General features: G+C 43.5%; 2 protein-coding genes, 1 long non-coding RNA gene and 1 pseudogene across 8 annotated transcripts in view; 3 read left to right on the top strand and 1 right to left on the bottom strand.

Annotated features, from left to right (window-relative positions):
- Window positions 1–27,899, bottom strand: part of MTHFD1 (methylenetetrahydrofolate dehydrogenase, cyclohydrolase and formyltetrahydrofolate synthetase 1) — a 123,610-nt gene that overhangs the window by 46,662 nt on the left and 49,049 nt on the right. For 2 of the 3 annotated variants that reach the window (XM_077909588.1, XM_077909590.1), the window contains exon 1: window positions 10,204–10,882. The exons of the other annotated variant lie outside the window; for it this stretch is intronic. In XM_077909588.1, the coding sequence (XP_077765714.1) occupies window positions 10,204–10,244 (41 nt within the window). In that variant the 5' untranslated portion in view covers window positions 10,245–10,882. Of the gene's footprint in view, window positions 1–10,203; window positions 10,883–27,899 lie in introns of those variants that run through there. 3 annotated transcript variants of the gene reach the window in all.
- Window positions 10,165–20,049, top strand: LOC144320731 (uncharacterized). The gene is made up of 3 exons (XR_013386337.1): window positions 10,165–15,196; window positions 16,143–16,552; window positions 17,207–20,049. It is a non-coding gene; the product is annotated as an uncharacterized LOC144320731 (long non-coding RNA).
- Window positions 20,335–27,899, top strand: part of LOC144320724 (uncharacterized) — a 52,161-nt gene continuing 44,596 nt past the window's right edge. Inside the window, exon 1 of one of the 4 annotated variants that reach the window (XM_077909599.1) lies at window positions 20,335–20,433. Coding sequence is in view for 2 of the 4 variants with exons in the window: in XM_077909596.1 (XP_077765722.1) it covers window positions 25,490–25,627 (138 nt within the window). In the remaining 2 variants the exon portion in view is untranslated. Of the gene's footprint in view, window positions 20,434–22,236; window positions 22,395–24,399; window positions 24,539–25,474; window positions 25,628–27,899 lie in introns of those variants that run through there. The other 3 variants (XM_077909597.1, XM_077909598.1, XM_077909596.1) reach the window with 3 other exon arrangements.
- LOC144320729 (nucleoside diphosphate kinase A pseudogene) lies at window positions 24,326–24,979 on the top strand (annotated as a pseudogene).

Here is a 27,899-nt window from a genome sequence, read left to right as displayed (position 1 = left end):
GACTATAAAAGACATACATAGAGACAAAAATTAACACTTCCTCCCTCATCCACCTTTATTTTAGGGTTAGAGAGCTATGATGAGTTAAATGGTAGGAAACTTTAGTTTTTATAGTTCCTTATTTCAAGAAAGTTAAAATGCTAGAATAATTTCTGAAACACTGAAACCTACAAAATCAATAGAAACTTCCTTGAGTTACAGATGCCTTGATTTCTAGCCATGGCCCATGAGTCACACTATCTTGGTAAAGATTCTGGGGCAAAGTGAGGCAGAAATAGGCACTTGGAGAGATGCCCTAGATCCCTGAATAGTAGATCTTCGTAAGCCAGAGTCTCACCATCCTGCATCAACATTTTCTCAAACCTAAGGGAAGATATATCTCAATGTCAATGTAGGAGAAATCAGTACTAGAGTCAGTGAATGTGGTAACGCAAGTAGCAGTAAACCATTAAAGTCTCTGGTCCTGTTGGGACTGATACTAGTAAAATAATCATAGCCAACTAGATAAACAGACACAGATGCAGTTTTAACTAAGTTGCTACTGGCACCTAGTGGATAGAGGCCAGGGACGCAACCAAATAACCTACAATGCACAGGACAGCAATTATCTAGCCCAAATATTAACAGAATGCAAGGCTAAAAAGCACTGCTATTGGCGCCTGGGTGGCCCGGTGGTTGAGCGCCTGCCTCTGGCTCAGGTCGTTATCCCCGGGATCCTGGGATTCGAGTCCCTGCTTCTCCCTCTACCTATGTCTCTGCCTCTTTCTGTGTCTCTCATGAATAAAGTCTTAAAAAAGAAAAAAAAGGAGAAGCACTGCTATTGGCCAATAAAATGCAATGCTTGGGTTTATCTTTTTTTTTCCCCTAAGGAAGAAAATCAAGGTAGAAATCATTTATATTTCAACTTGTCAAAATGTGTTTGAATCTCTACAGACAAGAGTCATGTGCATTATTATTGGTTTTCTCCAAGTCAAATTTTGCCTCATACAGTTGTAAAAGAGCCTAATCAATAAAAGTCAAAGGTCCACATCCCCATAGAATTGTATTAACTCCAGAGTCCTGATAAACCAAAATAGTCACTCAGATCTCTTTTGCTCAAAATCTTGTAAAATTATTCCTGAGAATAATTCCTGAGATTTTAATGAATCTTCTAATTCCCAGAGAGTGTACACTGAAAAAGTCCACTACAAATTACAACTCATTCTTTAATATGATGGCTCATTTTCAAATTTTGGACATTTTACAACTGAGAAAAAAAAGCACTGCTAAAATTTAACCCAACAGGAACAATTCAACAGAAGCTATAGGCAGAAAAAGGAGGCAGTAAAGGGTATTTAACCACCTAAATGAACAAAACCCTGTCTCAGTTAACAAAACCCTGAATTGGAGCACAAGCTTAGAGTAATTCTCAAATGATTCTCAAAGGTACACAGAATATGCCGTTAGGAACTGATCAGAGAAAAAGGCAGGGCATTCATTTTCAGTATGTAGGGCTTTTTTAAAGGACACAAATTTGTTTCTCCTTGCAAAGAGTATATTATTGTTGGAAGATTTTAACAGTGTGTGTATAACATAAATGTTTTATTTGCTTTATTTTCATGTTGTTCTTTGTTTCATTTGTCCATAACAACTTTTATACTGCTTAAAAATACTTCAAATAAAAAAAAAAAAGGCCATGTGGTTCCTTGTAAAAACACTTGTGATTGTGAGGCCACCTAGCGTTCCAAGAAATACATATATTTCAAATTCCTAGTTAAGTCAAATTAAAAGACTAAATTGCCTACTTTTTTTTTTTTTTTTAAGATTTATTTATTTATTCATGATAGACAGAGAGAAAGAGAGAGAGGCAGAGACACAGGAGGAGGGAGTAGCAGGCTCCATGCCCGGAGCCCGACAGGGGACTCGATCCCGGGACCCCAGGATTGCGCCCTGGGCCAAAGGCAGGCGCTAAACTGCTGAGCCACCCAGGGATCCCCAATTGCCTTCTTTCAAAAACTGATTGTCTTCAGGGATACATGACATAATAGTAACAACTACATTATATCAGTATACAGAACAGTCAACTAATATCAGTACTTTGCTTCATTATGGTGAAGAATAAAATATTTAAAATAAGAATTATTATAATTAATCCAAATACACACTAAATTTGACAGGTATCTCAAATATGTATTTGAAAGCTCAATATGAATCTCTTTTATGCTCCAATAAAAAGTTCATAATGTAAAATTCTTCATCCAATGCTCTCAAACTCTCTCAAAGAACTAAGGGAAGGTAAATTGCCTGATATTCATGACATGAAAATGGCTAAATGGTGTAAGATTTTAATGAATCTTCTAATTCCCAGAGAGTGTACAGGTCATCCATAGAAACAATGATAAAACCACCACTTACCTTAAGTTTCTAGATCAGGGTTTACCAATCTCAGAACTATAAACATTTGGGCCAGATATTCTTTGTTGTGCAGGGGCTCTTCTGTGCATTGGAGGATGCTTAGTAGAAGCATCTTCCTGATGCCACAAGCACATAGCCACTCCCCATATGACAACCAAAAATATTTCCAGACACATCCAAATGTGCCCTGGCCCAATGTGCCCTGGGGTGGAGAAAAGGGATAAACTGGCCCCATTTGAGAACCACTGATCTAAAAGGAACAAATGGAGATGGGAAACTGGGTTGAACTGGTCAAGGAAGTCTTCATAAAAGGAAGGAATTTAAAAGTGGATAAAAAACGCATTAGAGAAAGGTCACAAAGTGAAAAGGACTGTCAGAGTCCAAGTTAACAAATTCAGGTGCGGTAGGATTACTCAACAATGCGGTCCCACCTCCCTCCCCCCTCACATGGGTGAAGGGACAGCCTCTACTTTGACCCAAGAAATTGGTGACATGAAGAATAGAGAGCATAGCATTGCTAAACTTTCCATTTCCGTTCAAAAAGTCAGGCATCCAGATTTGGGGGTATAAGTACGCAAATAAATGTGTTGGGAATTAATCCAATTTTTAAAAATAACTCTGTAAGCCCAACAAAACATATAACTGTATTTGGCCTCGAGGCCACCATTTTGTAAGCATTAGTTGGTAGCAAGAGTCATAGGACATCATGGGATGGCCCCAAGTCTGAGGATCTATGAGAGCCTTACACCCAGAATTAGTCTATTAACCACAGATCCGGCCATCAGAGATAATTAAGGCCCCATGTCCCAAGGAGACCTCTGGATCATCACCCAAGGGGAATGTGGAAAGAAGGTGGAAGACGGGGATACTCCAGTAGGAGGGAAAGAGCCGGCTAAGAGCTCTTATCTGGAAAAGCCTCTCAATGACCTGAGCCTTCTGCTTTTAGAGAAGGCTAAAGGAAAATCTTGGTTAAAAAGGGCTTACTTAGGTCTAAAAGGGTGCTTACTAAATAAACAGGGACTAGTACTTGGGTACCAAAATGAAAGACCGTTTATCATGTTCAGTCAGTGAAGATAAATTTCTTACAGGCTCTGGCAAAACCTTTTACAGAAATACTCCATATTTCCTGGTCCTCCTCAAGCACCAGCAACTCAAAGCTGCACCTCTCCTGCCCGGGCTCCAGGGAAAGAACTTTTTGTTAAGGGAGAAAAGAAAAGCTTAGCTAACAAAGCAAGAAGGTTTAACTTGTCTTCAACCTTGAAAACAACTTTCTGAAGAGAAGCAGTTTGGAACTCTTCCAAACAGATGAATTAGAATTAGCCCATTTATCTCCTAACAGGAAGAGCCAAATCCAGTAGATACAAGCTTGCAATTCCTTTTATTTATTTTTAAAAATACTTTATTAGTTATTTATTCACACAGACACAGAGAGAGGCAGAGACATAGGCAGAAGGAGAAGCAGGCTCCCCGCACGGGTCCCAATGTGGGACTTGATCCCAGGACCCCAGGATCATGCCCTGAGCCAAAGGCAGATTCTCAACCACTGAGCCACCCAGGTGCCCCTTGCAATTCTTTTAGCAAGCACGTGACAAGCCCTTGGTAGGGAAAGAGAATACGCTGTGGAGTCCCTGGCATCAGCCTTGTAACTCTTGGTCAACCAGGAGATGCTTTATGAGAAAGTGTCAAGGGGAGCAAATTGCATGGTGCAGGGGTGCATGGGGGCTTTCTGTACTAGGGATAAGATGTCAGAGAATATAGTCATAACTACAGTAGCACACAGCCTTGTTCCAAGAGCCTTGCATTACACACCCTTTTAATCCTTTCCACAACCTCAGGATATAAAGCATGGCTATCGTCACCCCCACAGTATAGAAGAGGAAAGTGAGGCTGGATAAATGCCCTGGTCACATAAGGCCTGCATTTCTACCCTGCCCAGCCCCTACCAGGGTCAATGGAAGGAGGGGAGCCTTTTCTCTCTGCTCCAGGGAGCCTCCTCCATGTTAGCCCAGCCTGATAATCCTTTTTCCATAAGATTCTTTATGCAAATGGAGAAACATAGGGGACCACACCCCCCTATTCAATGCCCCACTGTCCAAACATCAAGCTGCCTGATGCCAACTTTCCTGACAGATGAGGACAGACACTTATTCTTGGACCACATCCTCAGGATTTCTGCTGGTGCCATGGCCACAGGAGTTAGCTCCAGGCTCTGCCAGGGATAACTATACTCCATAGCTCAGCTGGGTGGACTATTTACAACCTTGCAGAAGGTCCCACCTGCTTTCCTGAAAGGCTCTGAGTCAAGCGAGCTTAGGCATTCAAGGTTCCAGATAACTTCTGAAAGGTCTGCACTTAGGATCTCATTATAGGCAATTTTTTTTAGGCACAAAAGGATCTACAGGACAAAATAAAAACCTTATCAACATTTAGTAGCTCTTCCCTGTGGTGAGCAAATTCTGTTTACAGAAATAGTTCTTCTGGCTCTGGGGCTTAATGTGTAGCCATGGTTCCATTTTTATCTTTGATCCGTAGGACAAATTCTAATTTGAAGGTTCAAGGTTATAAGCCAGCTGCCAAAAATAAAAACATGACTTGTTTATTCAACAGGTACTTCCTAAGCACCAATTCATTAAAACTTACTATGTGCCAGAGACTGCTCTAAATGCTTTATTGGAAAATAAATAAATAAATGCTGTATCGGGAATGATTCATTTAATTTCAACAACCTTATGAATTAGGTGCCATTACTACCCCAACATACAGATGAGGAAACTAAGGCACAAAGCAGTAAACCAAGTTACCCAGGGACCCTGCCCCCCAGAAGGAGCAGTGCTCTATCTAGCTCTGGGGATACCACCCACAGGAAGCTTACAGACTTATTACCCAACTTGCTCTGCTCAATCTATAAAACCTAAGAGTACCTTCTTTCAGTGGCCTGACAAGCAGCAGACCCCCTGTCTCTTCATGACTAGTCTTTCTAGAAAGAAGACTTTCTAGAAAAATGCCACCAATGGAGGGAGTGGGCTCCAGTATAGCAAACAAAGAGAAGGGAAGGGCAAACAAATCACACAACATTCAGTAGACCCCACTTTGAAAAAAACACATCGATAAGAAATGTAACTGCTAGCTTAAAAATCAAATCAGGGTAGTTCTTCCAGCTAATTTCCACTGCTCTGAATAATCTCTTAAAGGACACCTCCTTTAAGCCGGAGGGGCTCTCACCACCAATGACACTGTACTCCATTCAGCTCTCTGCTCAGTCCGCTTCTCTGGGGCCATCACTATTGACTCCAAGGCAGTCATTTAATAACCAGTGAAGTCAAAAGTCCATGGTACAGGCTGTGTTTTTAGTCAGGAATTCCCTTCCCCATAACATTGGTAGGCCCAGGACACCACCGCCTTCAAATATTTGCCCCAAAGTCACCTTTACATTAACTATGAGCTTAATTCCCATATTTAAAATTACAATCCCCCCACACTTCAGAAATCTGTTCCTCTTCCTTGCTCTGGTTTTCCCTTGGACACTTCTCACATTTTTGTGCCGATTTTATTGTCTCTCCATATCCATCAGGATACAAATTCCAGAAACAGAGATTTGGGCTATTCTGCTCAATGTCATAGTCTATAGGCTCTGAAGAGTCTTTGCATACAGGTCACATAGAAATTTGCTGAAAAAGTGAATAAATACCCCAAAATGACACAAACTTGCCTCTAACCCTCAGGTCTCTCCCAATTGTCAAACTCAGGCTGCAGTCTTAGAACTCCCCTTAAGGGAAAAATGGGTGTTCCTTCTAAAGGGAGATAATTTGGCAAGTATATTTCCCACAGGGTAGAAGAGGCAGAGATGGAATCTGTAATGATGAACTTTGTCTAGTCCTGGTTCTGAGGAAGATATAAAGGAAGAATAATAAAAGTAGACCAAAGTCAAGGATGGTCTTTCTCAGCAGAGTGGGAAGCATGGCAGTGAAAGGAAGGCTGCTGTAAAATAAAGGATGAGTTTATGAAATTCCTTTCAGCAAAGCATTAAGTGCCTGATAGAGCAGAGAACACGATGCACTGGGTGAAGACTTGGTCCCAGGTGAATCTCTGCCATTAAGCAGCCCACTGACCTTTGGCCAAATCACACCACTCTCAGCTACAGAATGGCTGGATTGAGTGGACTGGGTGTTGGAGAAATTCTGACCATGGAACTCATGACCTATCCCTCCAAGTAAGAGATTTTACAGTTCAAACACTACTCTAGGGAAGAGACTGCTCAGGGCTCTTGAAGGCTTGCCATTTTATCCTTAGAGAGAACCAACAGTTGCTGGCAACCAAGAAAGCTGACCTGCAAACTGGGAAAACAAGAGACTACAGGATCCCTAGTTGCCATGTAAGAAGTTCACTTACCTTTCCTCTCAAGAGTGTCCTTGACCTAGTAAAAGAGGACAGGTGGGGACACCCTGCCCAGAGCCTGCAATCAGAGTCCAACCTACTTAAGCTGTAAGAACTACCTTCTTGTTCAGATTCCCCCAGAGCCATATAACCCAAGAGTCGGAAGCCTGTTGCAACCTCAGCAGAGTTGCTGGGGGACTGCGTGACCCCATGAGCTAGGAAGGCTGTCCCCCCTTCCAAAAACTCCATCTCTCTGAGGAACTGTGACTAGTACCAGCTCCTAGAGTTATGCTCTCCATGACAGTCAAGGTGCCAAGGTATGGCAGTCTCTGAGCCATTTTATCAACACATGAAAGATCTTCTGTTAGTACAAAGAGACCTCAGACTTAATGGGTCCTTTTCAGATTGTGTTAGTAGGAACTAATTGCTTTACCACAGGGCAATGTAAAAAGTAAGCCAAGTCAACTCTGAGCAGGCTGGGTAGAGGGACCCTTCCAGTACCTGGAACAGTCTTTTCCAGAAAATGCTTTGAATCTTTATAACCAAATCACTGTCATACTTCAATGATGAGAACTAGATTTATATCTAAGGCTTTAAATAAGTGGTTCTCAACTTTCAAGATACATTAGAATCACAGAAATGAGCTTTTAAAAGATCTAGAGAATATTTGAATCCAGTGGCTTATTGCTAGCAATTCCGGTTAAATCAGTCTGATGTGGGCACCCAACACTGATATGTTTCACAAGTACCCTATGAGACTAAATTGGCAAAACTATCTTGGAAAAAACTGGCAATTTCTACTAAAACTGATCATACATGTTTATCCTACTACTCTACAATTCTACTTTTAGATGTGTAACCAACAGAAATGTGTGTATGTTCCACAAAAGACATGTAAAAGAATGCTCATGGAACTCCTGGGTGGCTTAGTCGGTTAAGCACCTGACTTCAGCCCAGGTTGTGATCTTGGGGTCCTGGGATTGGGCCCCATGACAGGCTCCTGGCTCAGCCAAGGAGTCTGCTTCTCCTTCTCCCTCTGCCCTGATCATGCTCTCTCTCATATAAAGAAAATCTTTTTTAAAAAATGCTCATATTAGTTATAACTCATATCACCAAAAACTAGAAACTAAATGTCTATAGATGAGCGAATAGTGGCAAATTCTTATAGTAGAATACAGCAATGAGAGTAAATGAACTACAACTACATGCAATATGAAATAATCTCAGCAACACAATGTTAATTGAAAGAAGCCAGACACAAAAGTCTTTATACTGTACAATGCCATTTATATAAAGTTCAAAGACAGGCATTATTAATCTACAGTGTTAGAAGTCAGGATAATGATGATTACCTTTGTGAGGGGTGATGACTGGAGGGTATAGCAGGGTATAGGAAGAAGGGTTTCTGGGGTACCAATGCCACTTCTTGATCTGGATGCTAGTTACTCAGGTAAGTTCAGTTGCAAAAAATTCATTGAGTTGTATAATTGTGATAGGCACACTCATTTTATGCATTCATATTTAAATAAAAAGAAATAAAAACAAAAAGCTCCCTAAGTGACATTAATGTGAGTTGAGAACCATTGAAACAGATCTCCAGGCAGCTATCTCTGTTAAAAAGATAACGAATTTGGGACGCCTGGGTAGCTGAGCAGTTGAGCGGCTGCCTCCAGCTCAGGGCGTGATCCTGGGATCCTGGGATAGTCTCTGCATCAGGCTCCCCTCGAGGAGCCTGCTTCTCCCTCTGCCTGTGTTTCTGCCTCTCTCTCTGTGTGTCTCTCATGAATAAGTAAATAAAATCTTAAAAAAAAAAAAAAGATAATGAATCATCCATGTATATGTTAACTAATGACGCTCAACTGCTCAGCCACCCAAGCATCCCACATTAACTAATTTCTAATCGTTGACACAGATAACATGTATTGAGCACTTAATATGTGCCAGAACAATTCTAAATGCTCTTCGGCTAAAAATTAATTCAATTCTTCTAACAACTCAATGCCTAAATATTATTTTATTTTACATCTGAGCAAGTTTTGGTGTAGATAGGTTAACTAATTTGCTTAAAGCCACATAACTACTAAAGAGTGAAAGAAGAGTTCTAGGTGTTTTGGATACAGACATAAACAAGACAATGCATGTATTTGCCTTGTATGGAGCAAACAAACATATTTAACTTGCTCTCCACTCAACAAAAACCATCCATTGAGCACCTATTCTCAGTGGCCTGCCAGGAAGCAAGCCTAAATTCTCTTCTACCAGTCTTCTTAAAAGGAGACTTTATCAGAAAAAGCCACTGGTAAGGAGAGTAGGTTTGACCATAAGCAAACAAAAAGCAAAGTCAGTCAGAAACAATGCAGTTTAGCACAGCACAAGTTGAAAAGCAGTCAGAAGTGTTGTGATCTCTAGTCTAAATGTCTGGAGTTCCTCTTTACCAATATGAAAAACTCACCACTACCATTTACTGTACATCTCACCTTCTTTGTCCACCTTCTCTACCAGGAAAATCATTTTGCCCGAGGGTGGGTTTCACCACCAAGGACTCCCTAACACTCAAAAACCTTTACTCACAGAGCTGGCAAATCCACAGGGCAATTATGATTGCCAACTATAGCAATTACTAAAAACTGGTGAGGTTGAAGGTCTCAAGATCCACCTCCAAGATATATCCGCCCCTCTTCTACTCTACTATTTCTCCACTAGTCACCACCCAGACAAGAAGCAACAGGGTGTACTTCCTGGGAGTAAGCTTGGCAATCATACCCACTAGTTAAGCATTTAGATTTCCTGTTAGAGGTAGAGCAGGCCGAGGTCAGATGCAACAGGGAAAAACCGCAACTCTAGGACCTGGACGGAGACATGGTTATTAGAAGAGCCCGAAATTGAAGGAAAAGGAAAAGTTTATTGGGTTCCACTTAGCAAATGACTTAGGCGTAGGTAAAAAAGCGATGTCTGGAAGGTGTATCTCTCTCACTAATCAGCCTTATGACCTTATCAAGTTTTGTCATCTCATTAATCTCGGACTCCTCACCTCTGAATTATAGGGCAAAGAGGTAATTTGCATTAATAAGTTCTGACTACGGCACTGCACAGTCCCAACCAAACTCTTCTGGCAGGAAGCCGTCAGCAGCGGCATTTGGGGGGAGCACAGTCGCGCCGGTTAAGAGAACTGGTCCAAAACACAAGAGCCGACGGGCCTAGGCACCAGGCAGCCCTTCTAGAAACTCGGACAGTGCCCAAGGCCCCATTCTTTGCAGGGAACCGATCTTTGGGTGTGACATGTTCAATACTACGTCCTCCCTCCCCACGCGGCCAGCCTCACTCTTGCGCTCCATGAAGCCCTCCAGCAAAAACACGGGAACGTGGGGGCCCTGCACACTCTGCTCAGAGCCCCCGCCTGCAGCCCAACAAGCCCTAACAACGACAGGTGCTTACGCGGAGACCACCTTCCCGTTCAGGATTTCCGCCGGTGCCATGGCCTTTATTAGTCCGCTGCCCACGATGGACACCACCAAAATTGATGATCGACTTAGCTCCACCTGCGCGCGCGACAGCCCAACCCACGTGTTCAGCGAATAGCGCCCCCCACCCGGGCCACCAGAGGTGGTGCGTCTGCGCCTGCGCCCCCCGCCCCGCCCCGCCTCCCGCCCCCCGCGGTGCGCGTGCGCAGCCCGGAAGGACGTAAGGCCCTCAAGTGGCGATGAGCGGGGGTTTGGGTGGAGGTCGGATGCCCGGGAAAGGACGAACTCGGTGATGAGTGGCTGGCGGAAATGATTGAATGGTGGAAGAAGCCGTTTCAGATTGCGCCTTCGTGTGGGGGCGGGGAGCTCGCCGGAGAGGGGTCGGGTCTCGATCCCAGCCCCTCGTGGGCGGGGCCTGAGGGGCGATCTCGCGGGAATCAGTTGCGCGCGCGCGGGAGGGAGGCGCGTCTCCCGGCTCTCCGGGGCGCTGGCAAAGGTGGCGCCGCGGGCGCCGAGGGCGCGGGTCCTCAGGGGGGTCCTGGCCGGGCCCGGGGAGAGGTGAAGCCCGCCGAGCAGGAGGCGGCCTCCCTTCCGGCGTTCTCGTCCCCCGCGCTGTCCGACTGCGGTCGGAGGGTCCGGGTGGTGCCCGCAGCCGTTTGTTTTTTGTTTTTGAGACTTTTAAGTTCATTCATTCTTGATAGAGAGGCAGGCTCCAGGCCGGGAGCCCGACGTGGGACTCGATCCCGGGACTCCAGGATCGCGCCCTGAGCCACCCCGGGATCCCCCCGCAGCGGTTTTAAACCCTCCGGTGACGCCTGCTCGGCCGGGGTCGGAGCCGGGGCGCTGTTTTCGGCCCCTCCGGGCCGGAGCGCTGCGTGGCTCCCCGTGCCCGGGGTGACCTCGGGTCGGTCCGTGCGGGACGGTGATCAACTCTGCAAGCCTAGATTTTTGTCGCCTCCCTGGGTGCAGATCTGGGTTGGAGAGGCCGCAGCAAGGGCGGACACTCCCTCCCTCCTGCAGGCGTGCGCTCCGGGAAACCAGCTCCTTCCTGTGTTCAGGTCACAATCCTCCCAGGATGGCTCTGAAGTTAAGTTGTGCAGGGCACTTTATTATCTTCCCCGGTGTGATTAAGAGATGATTAACATAAGGTATGCAAGTTTAAGATGTACAGTGTGATGATGTGGAGCGCATATTATGAAATAATTACAGTAAGGTTAGTTCACATCTCAGTTCTCGCACATAATTGCCATAGCTTCGTGTGTGGCGATAACATTTAAGATCTACTCTCTGGGGATCCCTGGTGGCGCAGCGGTTTGGCGCCTGCCTTTGGCCCAGGGCGCGATCCTGGAGACCCGGGATCGAATCCCACGTCGGGCTCCCGGTGCATGGAGCCTGCTTCTCCCTCTGCCTGTGTCTCTGCCTCTTTCTCTCGGTGACTATCATAAATTTTAAAAAGTTAAAAAAAAAAAAAAAAGATCTACTCTCTTGTTACTTACAGTCACCATGCTGAATATTAATTAGATCCCCCACAATGTATTCATCTTACAGCTGGAAGTTTATACCCTATAACCAACATCTCCCCTACATACACTGGCAATCGCCACACTATTTTTATGAAGTCACCTTTTTTAGATTCCACATATAAATACAGCATTTATCTTTCTCTTCCTTCACTTAGGGTATGCCCTCAAAGTCTATGTTATCCTAAAAGGCAAGATTTCCTTTTTTTTTTTTTTTTTTTTTTTAAGATTTTATTTATTCGTGAGAGACAGAGGCAGAGACACAGGCAGAGGGAGAAGCAGGCTCCCGACGTGGGACTCCACGGGTCTCCAGGATCACACCCTGGGCGGAAGGCGGCGCTAAACCGCTGAGCCACCCTGGGATCCTCAAGATTTCCTTTTTTATAGTTGAATAATCTTTTGGGTGGGTGGGTAGGTGGGTAAGATTTTGTCCATTCTAACTTCCATAGCCCCGGGTTGTTTCCATAAATTGCCTACTGTAAATAATGGTGCAATGATCGTTAGGGTGGAGATGTATCTTTAAGATAGGGATTTTGTTTAGATTGATGAAGTTTTGGAATGTAGGTGAGGCCCGGAGCTGACGACCAAGAAAGAATTCTTGAGATGTCTGTGGTATAAAATGGTGATTTTATTAAAGCCACGGAGACAAGGGCAGCCCTGGTGGCGCAGCGGTTTAGCGCCGCCTGCAGCTGGGGGTGTGATCCTGGAGACCCAGGATCGAGTCCCGCATCGGGCTCCCTGCATGGAGCCTGCTTCTCCCTCTGCCTGTGTCTCTGCCTCTCTCTCGCTCTGACTGAATAAATAAATAAATCTTAAAAAAAAAAAAAAAGCCACGGAGACAAGACCTGTGGGCAGGTAGAGCTGCTGCTTCGGCTTGTGAGGAGTGGCTGATGATATACTGGGAGTTGGGAGGGGTTTGGGGATAGTTTAGTCTCTGAGGAATTTTAGAAGCAAGGTTTCCAGGACCTGGAGGCTAGCAATTGTCAGGAAAAGGTCACTTATTACTGTGGGACCCAGGAAATGTAACAAAAATTCCCTACCCCTGGACAAGCAGAGCAGGACTAACTCCATTCTGTGCTACACCCGCCATCTCCTGTAAAACCCCCCACACGACCTGCCTATTGTTTAAGGCACTCCCTCACCCTAGTTTAGCTCTTAAGCACACCCTTATCAGAAACCAGCATACTTAGGAATGCGGGACCTCTGACCTTTAACCAGCCAAGGAATGAAAAACACTCTTTTGCCCGCCAAACCTGAGCGCCAATTCTAACCAGAATAATAGGCTAGTTCAAATGGTCACTATAGGGTGAATCGTGATTCAATTGGCCGCCTGCGTGTGGACCAACATGACTGTGCAACTCTCTGCGTATGTTACAATCTCATTGGCCACTGGCCCCTATAACACTGCTGTGCTTCTTAGTCTTGGGGTCCAAGCCCCTACTCTGCTGTATGGAGTATGCTTGGACCCAAACTCGAGCTTGCTAATAAACCTTCATGCACTTGCATCAGTGTCAGCTCCTTGGTGGTTTCTCAGATTCGCAATCTTGGGCACAATTACCTTCTAATAAAACCTTAGTCATGAAACCCTTCAGATATATATCGGTGGGCCATATTCTTGGGGGATGATTGCCAACACATATCTTGGTGAGGGGTGGTGGATAGAGACAAAGGAAATTTCTAAAGGAATTTTTGTATGTTAAAGTAGACTTACAGGCGCCTGGGGGTCGGACTAAGTTGCTTTTTACCCTTAGCAAAGTATAAACATCGAGGCAGTTGAGTCCATAGAGGAATGTCCCTCTGCCTGTTTGAAGGACTTGTCAATGTGCTGCCCTGGGCTTGTGCTTTGTCCTCAGCTAGCCCTGTGTTCCCCCATCAAGAGCACCTTTGGGGGGCAGCCCAGGTGGCTCAGCGGTTTAGCGCCACCTTCAGCCCAGGGTGTGATCCTGGAGACCCGGGATCGAGTCCCACGTCCGGCTCCCTGTGTGGAGGCCAAGAAAAATCTAGGCCATTTCACCTCAAGTTTAGCATTAGCACAAGTACAGCCATCTTAGACCCCTGTGAATAAGAGCTGAACTTTATAGGAAAAACTGCAGAATGTCCTCAATGTCATCGCAGGGAATCCCATATCAGAAAGACAACAGAGCCCACACTCCTGGTAGAAAGTCCCACATTAGAATGAGAACAGAGCTCAATGCCCTTGAAAGCCCCATATCAAAATGTAAACAGAACTTGAGAACTTCCTCCACCCCTTCTGGAGGTCCCCTAGACCAGCCCCTAAAAACCCAGCTGGAACCCCCCTCAGGATCCAAGTCCCTGCTCCACTGTGTCAGGTATACTTGGACCCAAGCTCGAGCTTGCTAATAAACCCTCGTGCGCTTGCATCAGTGTTGGCTCCTTGGTGGTTTCTCGGATTCGCAATCTTGGGCACAACATTTGGGGGCTCGTCCGGGATCCGAGAGACCTCCAGGACCCTATCTGGAGGGTCCCACGCATGGTGAGTGCACTCAACTTTTTCCACCTTTTGTGCACATATTCTCTGAGAGCTTTAAACTGTTCCAATCTGTATTGGGTCGGCATTGGCTTAGGCGGATGCGCTGGCGGGCCATCGACCGGGGGGTCTTGAGGAGACGTCCTTTGCCCCTGCCTGGAGGACAGAAGTCCTCATCTGTAAGGAGGATGGGGGTCCTCATCTGTAAGGAGGGCCGGCTGCCAGCCCTTCGGATTACTTTCTGTTTTGTCTCTGCAGCCGCTCGGGAATGTTTGTCTGTGTTACTGTGTCCTTGTTAACTGTGCATTTGTGTTACTATATCCTTGTTAACTGTTTGTGCATTTGTCTGTATTACTGTGTCTTTGTTAACTGTCATAACTGTTTACATAAGGAGAAGGAAATTTCAAACTTACTGCATGTCAGAATGGCCAACCTTTAGCGTGGGATGGCCCCAAGAAGGAACTTTCCACCTACCTACTATCTTACAGGTTAAGGCCGTGATCTTCAGGGACAAACCGGACGGCCACCCTGACCAGGTGCCCAACATCCTGGTCTGGCAGGACATGAGCGAGAATTCCCCTCCTTGGCTAAAACCATTTTTACTCCCCAAAGCGCACAACTTGGCTGAAGGTAAGGAGAGACTCCGGGTCCACCACCAGACTCTAATGGCAGGTCTCCAGGCTGCCGCGCGCAAGCCGACCAATCTGGCCGAGGTATGGTTATGTAAGACAGGGTAAGGACGAGAGTCCAGCAGCCTTCTTAGAGAGAATACTAGGAGAGAAGACTTGCAAGACTTATAGTAGCAGAAAGAGTCTATAATAATAAAGAAAGTCCGGAAGAGCAACAAACCAAACTAAGTGACCGGCAGACCTGAAACCTAGCCAAAATCCTGCTGGCCACAACCATGGACGACCCACAGGAAAGACGGAGGCACCTCAAGAAGCTGGCTTCAGGCACAGGTAAGGAGGATGGCCCTGGTCCCTGGAAGGAGCGCCCTAAGCTGAACAAAAACCAATGTGCTTATTGCAAAGAAGAGGGCCACTGGGTGGTGAAAGACTGCCTTAACAAAAGACCTAAGGCCCCTGCCAGGATCTTGGAGATGGAGGACCTGGACGACTAGGGGAGTCAGTTGGGGTTCGGCACCCCTCCCCGAGCCCAGGGTAACTCTCAGAGTGGAGGGGCAACCTGTTGAATTCCTAGTGGACACTGGGGCACAACATTCGGTTTTATTACAACCCCAAGGGAAATTGGCAAACAAGACTTCATGGGTGCAAGGGGCCACGGGCACCAAACAGTACTCATGGACTACCCGAAGAACTGGGAATCTCAGCATGGGCCAGGTATCCCACTCCTTCATGGTCATCGCTGAGTGTCCCTACCCATTGTTAGGTCAGGATTTGCTCACCAAGATGGGGGCACAAATTCGCTTCCACCCCAAAGGGGTAAAAATCCTAAACAAGGAGGGGCACCCTATTCAGGTGCTTGTCCTGAGTTTAGAAGACGAATATCATCTCCACCAAATGCCCTCAGCCCCAATGACTGACATTGACCATTGGCTGTGGGAATTTCCCCAAGCGTGGGCAGAAACTGGGGAAATTGGGCTGGCCTGGCACTGACCCGCCATATACATAGAACTAAGGCCGGGGGCAGACCCTGTCAGGGTCCGCCAATACCCCATGCCTCTTGTAGCATGAAAGGGAATCACACCCCACATACGGCAACTACTGGACTCGGGCATATTGATGCCTTGCCAATCGGCATGGAACACTCCCTTACTGCCGGTTCGGAAACCGCACTCTAACGATTACAGGCCAGTCCAGGACTCGTCAACCGGCGAGTAGAGGATATGTACCCTACGGTCCCAAACCCATACACCCTCCTCTATTTAAAAGATGCCTTTTTCAGCCTGCCTTTAGCACCCAAGAGACAAGACCTCTTTGCCTTTGAATGGACGGACCCCGAGAAAGGCATCAATGACCAGCTCACCTGGACTCGACTACCACAAGGATTCAAAAATTCACTGACCATCTTCGATGAGGCCTTACATGAAGACTTGGGTGAGTTCTGTTCCGAGCATGCTCATTTGATATTCTGTTGGTGGCGGAGGACCAGGACACATGCCTGCAAAGCACCAGGGACTTGCTCCAAACAATAGCGGCTCTAGGATACCGGGCCTCAGCTAAAAAAGCCCAGATCTGCAGAGCAGAGGATTCCACAACCGCAAACTGTCCACCAGGATGGACAGAGGCTTTTCCCACCAAACATGAGACAGCACAGACCATGACCAAGAAACTGCTGGAAGACATCTTACCAAGGTATGGTTTTCTTGTTAAGATTGAATCAGACAGGGATCCCTGGGTGGCGCAGCAGTTTGGCGCCTGCCTTTGGCCCAGGGCGCGATCCTGGAGACCCGGGATCGAATCCCACGTCGGGCTCCCGGTGCATGGAGCCTGCTTCTCCCTCTGCCTGTGTCTCTGCCTCTCTCTCTCTCTGTATGACTATCATAAATAAACAAAAATAAATTAAAAAAAAAAAAAAAAAAAGATTGAATCAGACAATGGCCCAGGATTCATCTCTAGAGTAACACGGGGAGTGGCACTAGTACTTGGGGCAGATTGGAAATTACATTGTGCACATAGGCCCCAAAGCTCAGGACAGGTAGAGGGGATGAACAGAACATTAAAGGAGACCTTAACTAAATTAGCCCTGGAGACCGGCGGGGACTGGGTGACTCTCCTCCCCTTCGCCCTATATAGGGTGAGGAACTCCCCATATAAGATGGGATTGACTCCCTATGAGATCATGTACAGTTTTCCTCCATCTATTATCCCCAATTTAAAACCTGAGGTGCAAAAAATAAAATAAAATAAAATAAAAATAAAAATAAATAAATAAAACCCGAGGTGCTTCCTGAATTTGATCACCAACTCCTTTTCTCCCTCCAAATGCTAAAATGAACCCATGAGCAGATGTGGCCTAAGCTGAGGGCCCTCTATGAGACTGGGCCACCCCCAGGTCCCCATCAATACCAGCCAGGTGACTGGGTGTACATGCAGAGATACCGACACCAGACACTTCAACCTCGCTGGAAGGGACCCTACATCATGATCCTGACCACCACTCTCAAGGTCGACGGGATTACTCCCTGGGTCCACTACACCCATGTCCAGCCAACTGATCCACAAGGACTGTTCTCAAGGACTTTGTTCCAGAATGGAAAGGCCAACCAGACAAGGACAATCCCCTAAAGCTAAGACTGCACCGTTCTCACTTACCCCACTAATGTTGCTTCCCCGTTAGCCATTTAAAAATGTGCACCCAATTCAGCCTTGCTTTTAAAGTCTTTTAAGGGTTAAAAAGATGGGAGCATCTTAACTGTAGAGAGGCTTTTGCAAGCAAGGGGGGCGTTATGTGTTGCCCCAAATGAGGAGTGTTACTTCTTTACTGACCACTCAGGAATAGTCCAGGAATCTATGGCAAAAGTCAGAAAAGGTTTAGCTAGATGTAAACGGGAACGAGAACAGCAACAAGGTTGGTTTGAATCATGATTTAATCATTCCCACTGGTTCACTCTGAGACCAACCTGGACCCATGATTGGGTCCTTCCTTAGGTTCCTCTGAGAGGGGGAAATGTGGAGGCTGAGAAAAATCAAGGCCATTCCACCTCAAATTTTAGCATTAGCAAAGTATAGCCATCTTAGGACCCTGTGAATAAGAGCTGAACTTTATAGGAAAAACTGCAGAATGTCCTCAATGTCATCGCAGGGAATCCCATATCAGAAAGACAACAGAGCCCACACTTGTGGTAGAAAGTCCCACATTAGAATGAGAACAGAGCTCAATGCCCTTGAAAGCCCCATATCAAAATGTAAACAGAACTTGAGAAATTCCTCCATCCCTTCTGAAAATCCCCTAGACCAGCCTATAAAAAACCCAGCTGTAACCCACTTCGGGGTCCAAGTCCCTGCTCCACTGTGTCAGGTATACTTGGACCCAAGCTCGAGCTTGCTAATAAACCCTCGTGCACTTGCATCGGTGTTGGCTCCTTGGTTTCTCGGATTCACAATCTTGGGCACAACACCTGCATGGATGGAGCCTGCTTCTCTCTCTGTCTGTGTCTCTGCCCCCCCCTCTCTCTCTCTCTGTGTCTCTCATGAATAAATAAATAAAATCTGTAAAAAACAAAACAAAAAACAAAAACAAAAAACACCCTGGATTTGACCCAATATCTGAGTTTCTTTTATAAACCATTTTTTAGGGTGGCATGTTTCAACTAATGGCAGAGCTCATCTTTTCAACTTTATTCATTGGGGGAGGGGATCTTTTGGTAGAGGGCTTTTGCCTTATTCCTAAATCCTGAGAATATTTTACGTAGCTTCATATATGGAGTTAGAAAATCTCTTTCTTGCTTTAACAGTCTTATTGAGGTATAATTTGTGTGCCATAAAATTCACCTAATTTAAGTGTACAACTGAATGATTTTTAATATATTTACCAATTTGTACAACCACCAACATAGTAGAATTAAAGAATTTTTGGTAAATTTTTTCCTAATTGCTTTTACTTTATCATTCTTAAAGTTTGCACATGTGGACATATTAGAAACACAACTAAATAATACATTAATACAGTGATATAATAACTTAATATGAGGACCTTTGAACACATACCCTTATATTGTGTTTGACCAGAACAAGTAAAATTAAGAAAATAGAATCAAATATTCCTGGTAAATTACAGGCAATGAAACTTTTGTGGCTTAGAGTACCAAATAGATATTGACTGTTTCAGCTGTCTTGTTTGCTGAGGAAGATGACAAAACCCAGTTTACAGATAGAAAAATAGACCGAAGGATAACTTGCCCAAGCTATATAGCTGTGCCTGGGCTAGGCCACAAACCTTGCTTCATCCCTAAATATATTGCCTTTGCCAGCTCAAGACCAGGTTTTCAATAATAATAATAATAATATTTGGGATCCCTGGGTGGCGCAGCGGTTTAGCGCCTGCCTTTGGCCCAGGGCGCGATCCTGGAGATCCGGGATCGAATCCCACGTCAGGCTCCCGGTGCATGGAGCCTGCTTCTCCCTCTGCCTATGTCTCTGCCTCTCTCTCTCTCTCTGTGTGACTATCATAAATAAATGAAAAATAAAAAAAAATAATATTTTGTATAATCTGTATCATTCATTCATTGAGCAAATAGTTACTGGCTACTGTGCTAACAACAAAAAATACTGCTCAAGGTGGTAGAGATACTGTAGTGAACCAACAAAGTTCCTGTTGGCAGGTAATATTCTGGTAAGTGAAACAATGATCGATTAAATAAATATATAATTTTAGATATTGAGACATGTCATTTAAAAAAATAGGCAAGCTAAGATGGGTAATGGTGGTAAGAGGCAGGAGAGTACTGTTTTAGAAATGTAAAGATTTCTCTGAGGAATCTGACTTGAGCAGATACCTAAATGAAAAGAATTTGGGATATAAGAGAATGAAAGAAAGGATTTGGTTTGAGCAACTGGAAAAGTAGAGTTGTCATTTATTGAATTGAAATAATACTGTAGCAGGAGCAGGTTTTGAGTTTTAATTCAGTTTTAGATATTTTCAGATGCCTCTTAGGCATCCAAATGGAAATAGATATTTAAGTATATGAGATTAGGTAAAAGCCTATGAAAGGAATGGATACAGGTAGAGAGAGGACCAAAGACTGATCCCTAGGATACTTAAGTGTTTAAATTTAAGAAAATGAGGAACCAAGAGGGCAGGTAGAAAAGTAGAGTCCAGTGTATTATGATGAAAACCACAAAGGCATACAGCTTTAAAAGACAGGTAAAGAAAGTGTTTTATGAGAAAAGGGGTAATTCAGATATATTGTGGATTGGTCAAATCAGGTAAAGATTGAGAATTGATCATTTTACAGAGAATAGAGAAACAAAATACTTTTATTCAAATGATCTTATTGGCACTTGCTTGAAAAAAAAAAGGTGTATCCTTTTTGCAGAAGTTCCATTTTTTACAAACTTTTTGAGGGTAGTTTGATAATATCTATCAGAAACTTAAATGTGTGCTCTTTTCTTTTTCTTTTTTTTTAAGTGGGCTCCACATCCAGCATGGAGCCCAGTGCAGGGCGTGAACTCATGACCCTGAAATCAAGACCTAAGCTGAGATCAAGAGACCTGTAACCAACTGAGCCACCCAGGTGCCTCAAATATATGCTTTCTTTGACCTTGTAATTCCATTTTTAGGAATTTATCCTAAAGTAATAATATTTATACATATACACAAAGATATATGTATCAAAGTGTTCCTCACAGTGTTGATTTCAGTAGTAAAAAAATCCATCAGTTTGGATACAGTTGTTAAAGGAGCAATAGATATGTAATAGATGTGTACAGATGTATAAGGTAGCTTTCACACATTGTTAAATGATAAAAGCAGGTTATCCAATAAAAGGTATAATATAATTTAATTTATGTTAATACACATAAAACAGGCCTTCTTTGACTACATTATCAAAAGGTGCCTGCTTATTTACCTCGTAAATGTCGTATTAGCCTATTTTATTCACAACACTTGTCCCTATGTAAAATTATTTTATTTATACACTTGTTCACTTTTTCCACCAGAATGTAAGCTTTGTTTTTTTTTTTTTTTTTTTTTAATTTATGATAGTCACAGAGAGAAAGAGAGGCAGAGACACAGGCAGAGGGAGAAGCAGGCTCCATGCACCGGGAGCCTGACGTGGGATTCGATCCCGGGTCTCCAGGATTGCGCCCTGGGCCAAAGGCAGGCGCCAAACCGCTGCGCCACCCAGGGATCCCAGAATGTAAGCTTTGTAATACATCTCCTGTCCTGTTCACATCCATATTCCTACTGCTTAGGGTCGTAATTTTTAAAATCTTGTTTTAGGGGAAAAAAAGAATATTTTCCTAGTTTAATTATTAAGTATTACTCTCATTCCAATGAATATCCCTTCTCGTTTCTTCATTGTTATCATTTACAAATGAAGGCAGTCATTCTCAATCCTAAAGTCACATTAAAATTAAAGAAAAAAATTATGCATGGGCTCTCCAATGTAGACCAATCTCAAGTCAGAACTTGGGATGGAATCAGGGTATTAGTATTTTTTAAAGTTTTCTTTGAGGGATCCCTGGGTGGTGCAGCGGTTTGGCGCCTGCCTATGGCCCAGGGCGCGATCCTGGAGACCCGGGATCGAATCCCATGTTGGGCTCCTGGTGCATAGAGCCTGCTTCTCCCTCTGCCTATGTCTCTGCCTCTCTCTCTCTCTCTCTGTGACTATCATAAAAAAAATAAATAAAGTTTTCTTTGAGATTCTAACGTGAAAGCTGTTGAGAGCCACTAGATTAGATGATATTTAAAGTATAATCCTAAGGATTCTGGTATCAAGGATACGTAAGAGGGACACATTTCTCTAGAGTAAAGGTATTTTCCAAGAATTAGAGTATCAGTGTTTCAGACAAATCATCTTTTGCTTTAGGAATAAGATTGGGGGCAGCCCCGGTGGCTTAGCAGTTTAGTGCTGCCTTCAGTCTGGGGTGTGATCCTGGAGACCGAGGATGGAGTCCCACATGAGGCTCCCTGCATGGAGTCCCACGTCAGGCTCCCTGCATGGAGCCTGCTTCTCTCTCTGCCTCTCTCTCTCTCTCTCTCTCTCTCTCTCTCTGTGTGTGTGTCTGTCATGAATAAATAAAATCTTAAAAAAAAAAAAAAAAGGAATAACAGATTGAATCAGTCATTTTCTCCTCTCGAAGTACTTCTCCCTTGAAGAGGTGTAGGTATTGGGAGACAAAAATTTGACATATTTCAAGAATTTTACAAAAGAAAGACCTTAAGTTTCACATTTGTTGGAAAATTTACTTTCAGTAGGATCATTTTCTTAAGAGTTCTTAAGTTTACAAATGCTGGATGAAAACTTTCTATTTTCACTCCAGTAGTTAGGGAAATAAAGACCTTACTGCATCACTTCAGGAGGACTTTTTCCCTTCCTTGGACCTTTGTGATGCGTTTACCTAGAAACAGCTTCTTTGATGTGCAAACATTCTACTGGCAAATTATGCAGGGCAGCCACTCATATTGAACAATTCAGGTTTCTTCTGGGAATTGAACTTTGATCCGGAATTTTCTCTTGTGCCTGATATGGTAAAAATTTATGGTTTTTACATTCTGAAGCATAGTGAAATACAGCGTACTATGTCTTTCTAATTTGAGGTATTGATAAATCTTATGAGCATGTGGAAAAAAATAGAATAATCATGTACAAACCTACCATCACAGAATAATTGTGTCATATTGCTGTATTTTATTTACTTTAGTCTCCTCATACATTTTATTATATAAGGTTAATATGGGAAAACAGTACTATTATCCATATAAGTTAACTTTGTATTAAGGAATTTCTCTTCCTATTGGATTCTTTGGTTGTTAATGTGTATTTTTTGTGCCTACTATGGGATGGTAGAAATAAACCAGAAATAAATTCTGCTGTTAGGTATCTTTAATGTAGTAGGAGAGATAAAATTTTTACCTAATACAATATTGAATGAGATAAGAGTTGGAAAAAAAAAAAAAAAGAGATAACAGTTGGAAAAAAGTATAGATCATTAAAAGAGTTAGAGAGACTGCCCCTTACCTTGCCAGAATCAAGGAATGAGATGGTATTTGAACTGATATTGAAAGATTTGTGTTGCTAGAGGTATGGTTTGGTCCACATAGTACAGTAGCCTGTTTTTTAGAGGCAATATGTGTGAAACTCATTAAGTAACTTTGTTTTTAATAGAGTATAAGATTCATAAAATGGTAAGGAAATAAAAGTAAAAAATAGAATTCTTAAGAAGTCTTTTGTCTCCATTATCACTATCATTCAGGACTGAGGAGCAGTTTATTGTCCCTTTTCATTCACCATAGCTTGTTTTTTGTTTCTCTTCTTTGGTTCTTAGAAAAGGAATTGATGAAAAAAAAAAAAAAGAAAGAAAAGGAATTGATGTAGTAATGATTTTAGGTATCAAATAATGGAAACGAGGAAAAGACTAAAGTCTCATTAGAGATATTTCCACTTCATCTATGTAGCTATCTATTTATTTATAAAGATTTTATTTTGTGGTAATCTCTTCACCCAGTGTGGGGCTCAAATTCACAACCCCGAGATCAAGAGTCACACACTACTAACTGAGCCAGCCAGGCACCTCAGATATTTGTTTTTTAATAATTGCTTTCAATATCAGTAAAATGAAATAATACAGAAATTTCAAAATGGATTTCAAGGTTATTGAGTAAAATCAGGCCTTCCTGCTTTCTGTTCCATGCTATTCAAATCACACCATCTTGGTTTTTCTCTATGAAAATTCCTGTATTCTGGGAAAGTACAATTTTATGGAAGATACCAACCAGCAAAGGAAACATACCCCACTTACATGCAACCCCTCTGGCCTGCAGTTTCTGTATGTGTTTTCTCCTCCTCCTCCCCCATACATCCCCTGATCTTTTTTTTTTTTTTTAATTTTTATTTATTTATGATAGTCACACAGAGAGAGAGAGAAGCAGAGACATAGGCAGAGGGAGAAGCAGGCTCCATGCACCGGGAGCCCGATGTGGGATTCGATCCTGGGTCTCCAGGATCACGCCCCGGGCCAAAGGCAGGCGCTAAACCGCTGCGCCACCCAGGGATCCCACATCCCCTGATCTTAAAAAATAAATCTCCCTCTTATTGCCTGATAAACATATGGAAGATGGCTTTCCTCTATTTCTTTTACTTTAGAAAAGAAAGATAATTTATGAAATTGAACTGGGTAGGGAATATGGATTTAAGGCAGTATGGAAGTTCTTGGGAAATTGAATTTGTAAAAATTATAGTTACATTTTACATTCCTCTGGGGCAGAAAGAACACTATGACCTATCACATGCTACATTATCAACTCATGTTAGACTTTTTATCTTTTGGCTGAATCTCAAGGGATATAGTTAGGGTTCCTGATAGAGAAATTGAAAATGAAGGATATTTGCAAGTAGGGTGTACATAAATATGATTAATAAGTAGCATTTAGGGCGGTGCCAGAAGGAGTTGCAGCGGTAGCTGCTGGAAAGAACCATGGCCAACAGTGAACGCACCTTCATTGCCATCAAGCCTGATGGGAGTCCAGCGCAACCTCGTAGGAGAGATCATCAAGCGTTTGGAGCAAAAGGGATTCTGCCTCATTGCTATGAAATTAATCCAGGCTTCTGAAGACCTTCTCAAGGAGCACTATATTGACCTGAAGGACCGTCCATTCTTTGCCGGCCTGGTGAAGTACATGCAGTCAGGGCCTGTGGTTGCCACGGTGTGGGAAGGCCTGAATGCGGTGAAGACAGGCCGAGTGATGCTCCGGGAGACCGGGGGAATCCAAACCTGGGACCATCCGTGGGGACTTTTGCATCCAAGTTGGCAGGAACATTATCCATGGCAGCGATTCTGTGGAGAGTGCAGAGAAGGAGATTGGCTTGTGGTTCCAGCCTGAAGAGCTGGTGGATTACAAGAGCTGTGCTCAGAACTGGATTTATGAGTGATGAGGAAGCAGACCTCAGTGCTTTGCCCGTTCCATTCCCTCTCCCTCCCATGAGCAAGGGGCCAGGCTCTTGCAAATCCAGTTATTTTTGAGAACTTCCTTATAACCTGGAGGGGACCTCTTGGAGCTGGGAGTGCTTCCTGTACAGTATTATGGGCCGCCATCAGATTAAAATGTTTCATCCCGGGATCCCTGGGTGGCGCAGCGGTTTGGCGCCTGCCTTTGGCCCAGGGCGCGATCCTGGAGACCCGGGATCGAGTCCCACGTCGGGCTCCCGGTGCATGGAGCCTGTTTCTCCCTCTGCCTGTGTCTCTGCCTCTCTCTCTCTTTCTCTCTCTCTCTGTGACTATTATAAAAAAAAAAAAAAAAAAAGTTAAAAAAAAGTTAAAAAAATGTTTCATCCCATTGTAAAAAAAAAAAAAAAAAAAAAAGTAGCAGCTGTTTCAACCAGTTACAATTTAAACAGTGGTTTGATACTATCTTTAGAATGCCTTGTCTCCCAAGCAACAGGTTCAGCGGGCAGCTCCTTCTGAAGTCTGGCTAAGCTGTGAGGATCTGAAGTGGTGTCCTGAAGACATTGCTATTGATGCTGGGCATATCTCAGCATCAATTCCTGACTGCTCTATGCAGACTCTCCTTGGAAGCACCTTGGATCACCATTACTAGGTCTGTTTCATGCTTCTTTTATCTCTAGCATGTCAGGCCCTCTCCAGTTTTTAAAGCACTCAGATCCAGAAAGGCTTGCTACTGGCCAAAGTAAAGGGCTCCACAAGGCTAAGCCATCAAAAGTCGATCATCTATCAGCCCACAGATCTCAGAAAAATAGCCCAGTGGTGAGTTGTACACTGGCATTTATTTTTTATCCCATTCTCAGAAAGTAGAGGTAAAACAATTTCTACATAATTGAGAGCTAAAAGAAAGGACAGTCCAGTTCTGTTTGCCCACTTGCCTATGCTAGCACCCTTTCATGTCTTTGCTAGTGAACAATCCAAGACATGAGGTTAAATGATCTCTTATTTCTTTTGATCCCTGGCTTGACTCTAGAATAAGAAGCAAGGGCACCTGGGTGGCTCAGTTAGTTAAACAGCTGACTCTTGACTTCAGCTCAGGTCATGATCTTGGGGTCATGAGATTGAGCCCTGTGTTGGGCTCCAGGTTCAGCACGGAATCTGCTTGAGGATTCTCTCTCTCCCTCTCACTCTGCCCCTACTCTCGCTTATGTATTCTCTCTCTCTCTCAAATAAATAAATAAATAAATAAATAAATAAATAAATAAATAAATAAATAATTTAAAAAATAGAATAAGGACCAGTGAACCATCTATATCTAATGGAATCTCAAAGTAGATTTTATTTATATTTGCCTTTTTGATGGTTCTCACATTTCACTGAGGACCAACAATCCTAAAACAATGTATAAATAGACTCTGAAAGGCCTCTAAAGTTAATTTGATCCAAACTCATCATTTTCTAAATTAGGAAATAACACTAGACAGGCCACAGTGATTTGAGAAGCAGAGCTGAGTAGTCGGAGTCCCATTACCTACTAGTGCATCAAATTATCCCCTTGGTTTACAGCCTTGTTTTTTTTTTTTTAATTTTTATTTATTTATGATAGTCACACACAGAGAGAGAGGCAGAGACACAGGCAGAGGGAGAGCAGGCTCCAGGCACCGGGAGCCCGACGTGGGATTCGATCCCGGGTCTCCAGGATCGCGCCCTGGGCCAAAGGCAGGCGCCAAACCGCTGCACCACCCAGGGATCCCTACAGCCTTGTTTTATTAGGGCTAGACCCTAATGAGAATCTTTCTGAAAATTAAATGTCCTGTTGGATCAGTTGATGTCCCTTCCAGTAATATTTTTCAGACCATGATAAATATCCACCCAGGCTTTACCACGTAGCTCCTAGGGGATGAAGTCTGAGCTTGGAGTAAAGATGAGTGTTAGAGTAGTTTATTTCCTCCCTCTATTGGCTTTATATGACAATGACAAGCCTATTTTCTCCACTAGGAGAGGAAATGTTTTACAGTAAATCAACGGATGAGTAGATAAGGAAATGTTACATATATTTGTGTGTATATACACATATACCCACTGTACAGATTTAAATTTGACATTTTCCCCCAATTTTGCTTCACTTTTCTCAAAGAGATAAAACTTCTGGGTGCCTGTCTGGCTTAGTTGGTAGAACATGTGACTCTTGATCTCAGAGTTGTGAATTATAGCCCTATGTTGGATGTAGAGATTACTTTAAAATCTTAAGAAAGAGGTAAAACTTCACTGATAACAGTTGAAGACTGTTTTGTGACTTTTGATCTCATCCCCAGTTCTTGGGATGGATAATATAAAAACTTTAACAAGTAGGATCAGACATTAACTAATAAGAATCTTTGCCATTCCTAGCACTGGGGCAGGACCTGGAGTCTCTGCTGTTGAGCATTAGGCATCTTGGTTACTAGACAGAAGAAGGGTGAATGCACACAGGTTCTGGGGTGGTGAGAGATGGAGGTGTTAAGGCAGCTGCTATTACAAGTCTCTGTGAAGTGTTCTTTGATCATCTTGGACCTCTTTTTCCTTTTCATAAGTAACTATTCTGAACTAAGTATATAACATTTATATTCTTATAAATTTGTGGGTACTTCTGTTTGGGGCATTTAAAAATTACATAAATGATACTCTAGACAGGAGTGCTTAGGTGGCTCAGTCAGGTAAGCGTCTGCCTTCAGCTCAGGTCATGATCCGAGGGTCCTGGGATTGAGTCCTGCATTGGGCTTCCTGCTCAGCAGGAAGTCTGCTTTTTCCCTCTGTCCTACCCTTGCTCGTGATCTCTCTCTCTCTCAAATAAATATTTTTTAAAAATGATATTCTAGATGGAACCTTCTGCCATGCTATTTGCATTCAGTCTTATGTTTTTGAACGTTGTTCTTTTTGATTCACATAAATTTAGTCTGCACATTAACTGCTGCACAGAATTTCATTACAAAGTAATATATCACTATTTTTATATATAAACAAGCTGCAGTGAGTATTTTTTTTTTTAGGTTTTATTTATTTATTCATGAGAGACACAGAGAGAGAGGCAGAGACACAGGCAGAGGGAGAAGCA

The sequence above is a fragment of the Canis aureus genome, chromosome 9, assembly GCF_053574225.1.
Source record: "Canis aureus isolate CA01 chromosome 9, VMU_Caureus_v.1.0, whole genome shotgun sequence".
Classification (NCBI taxonomy): domain Eukaryota; kingdom Metazoa; phylum Chordata; class Mammalia; order Carnivora; family Canidae; genus Canis; species Canis aureus.
Note: the sequence above shows the minus strand (reverse complement) of the source record. Positions and strands in the feature narration are given on the sequence as shown.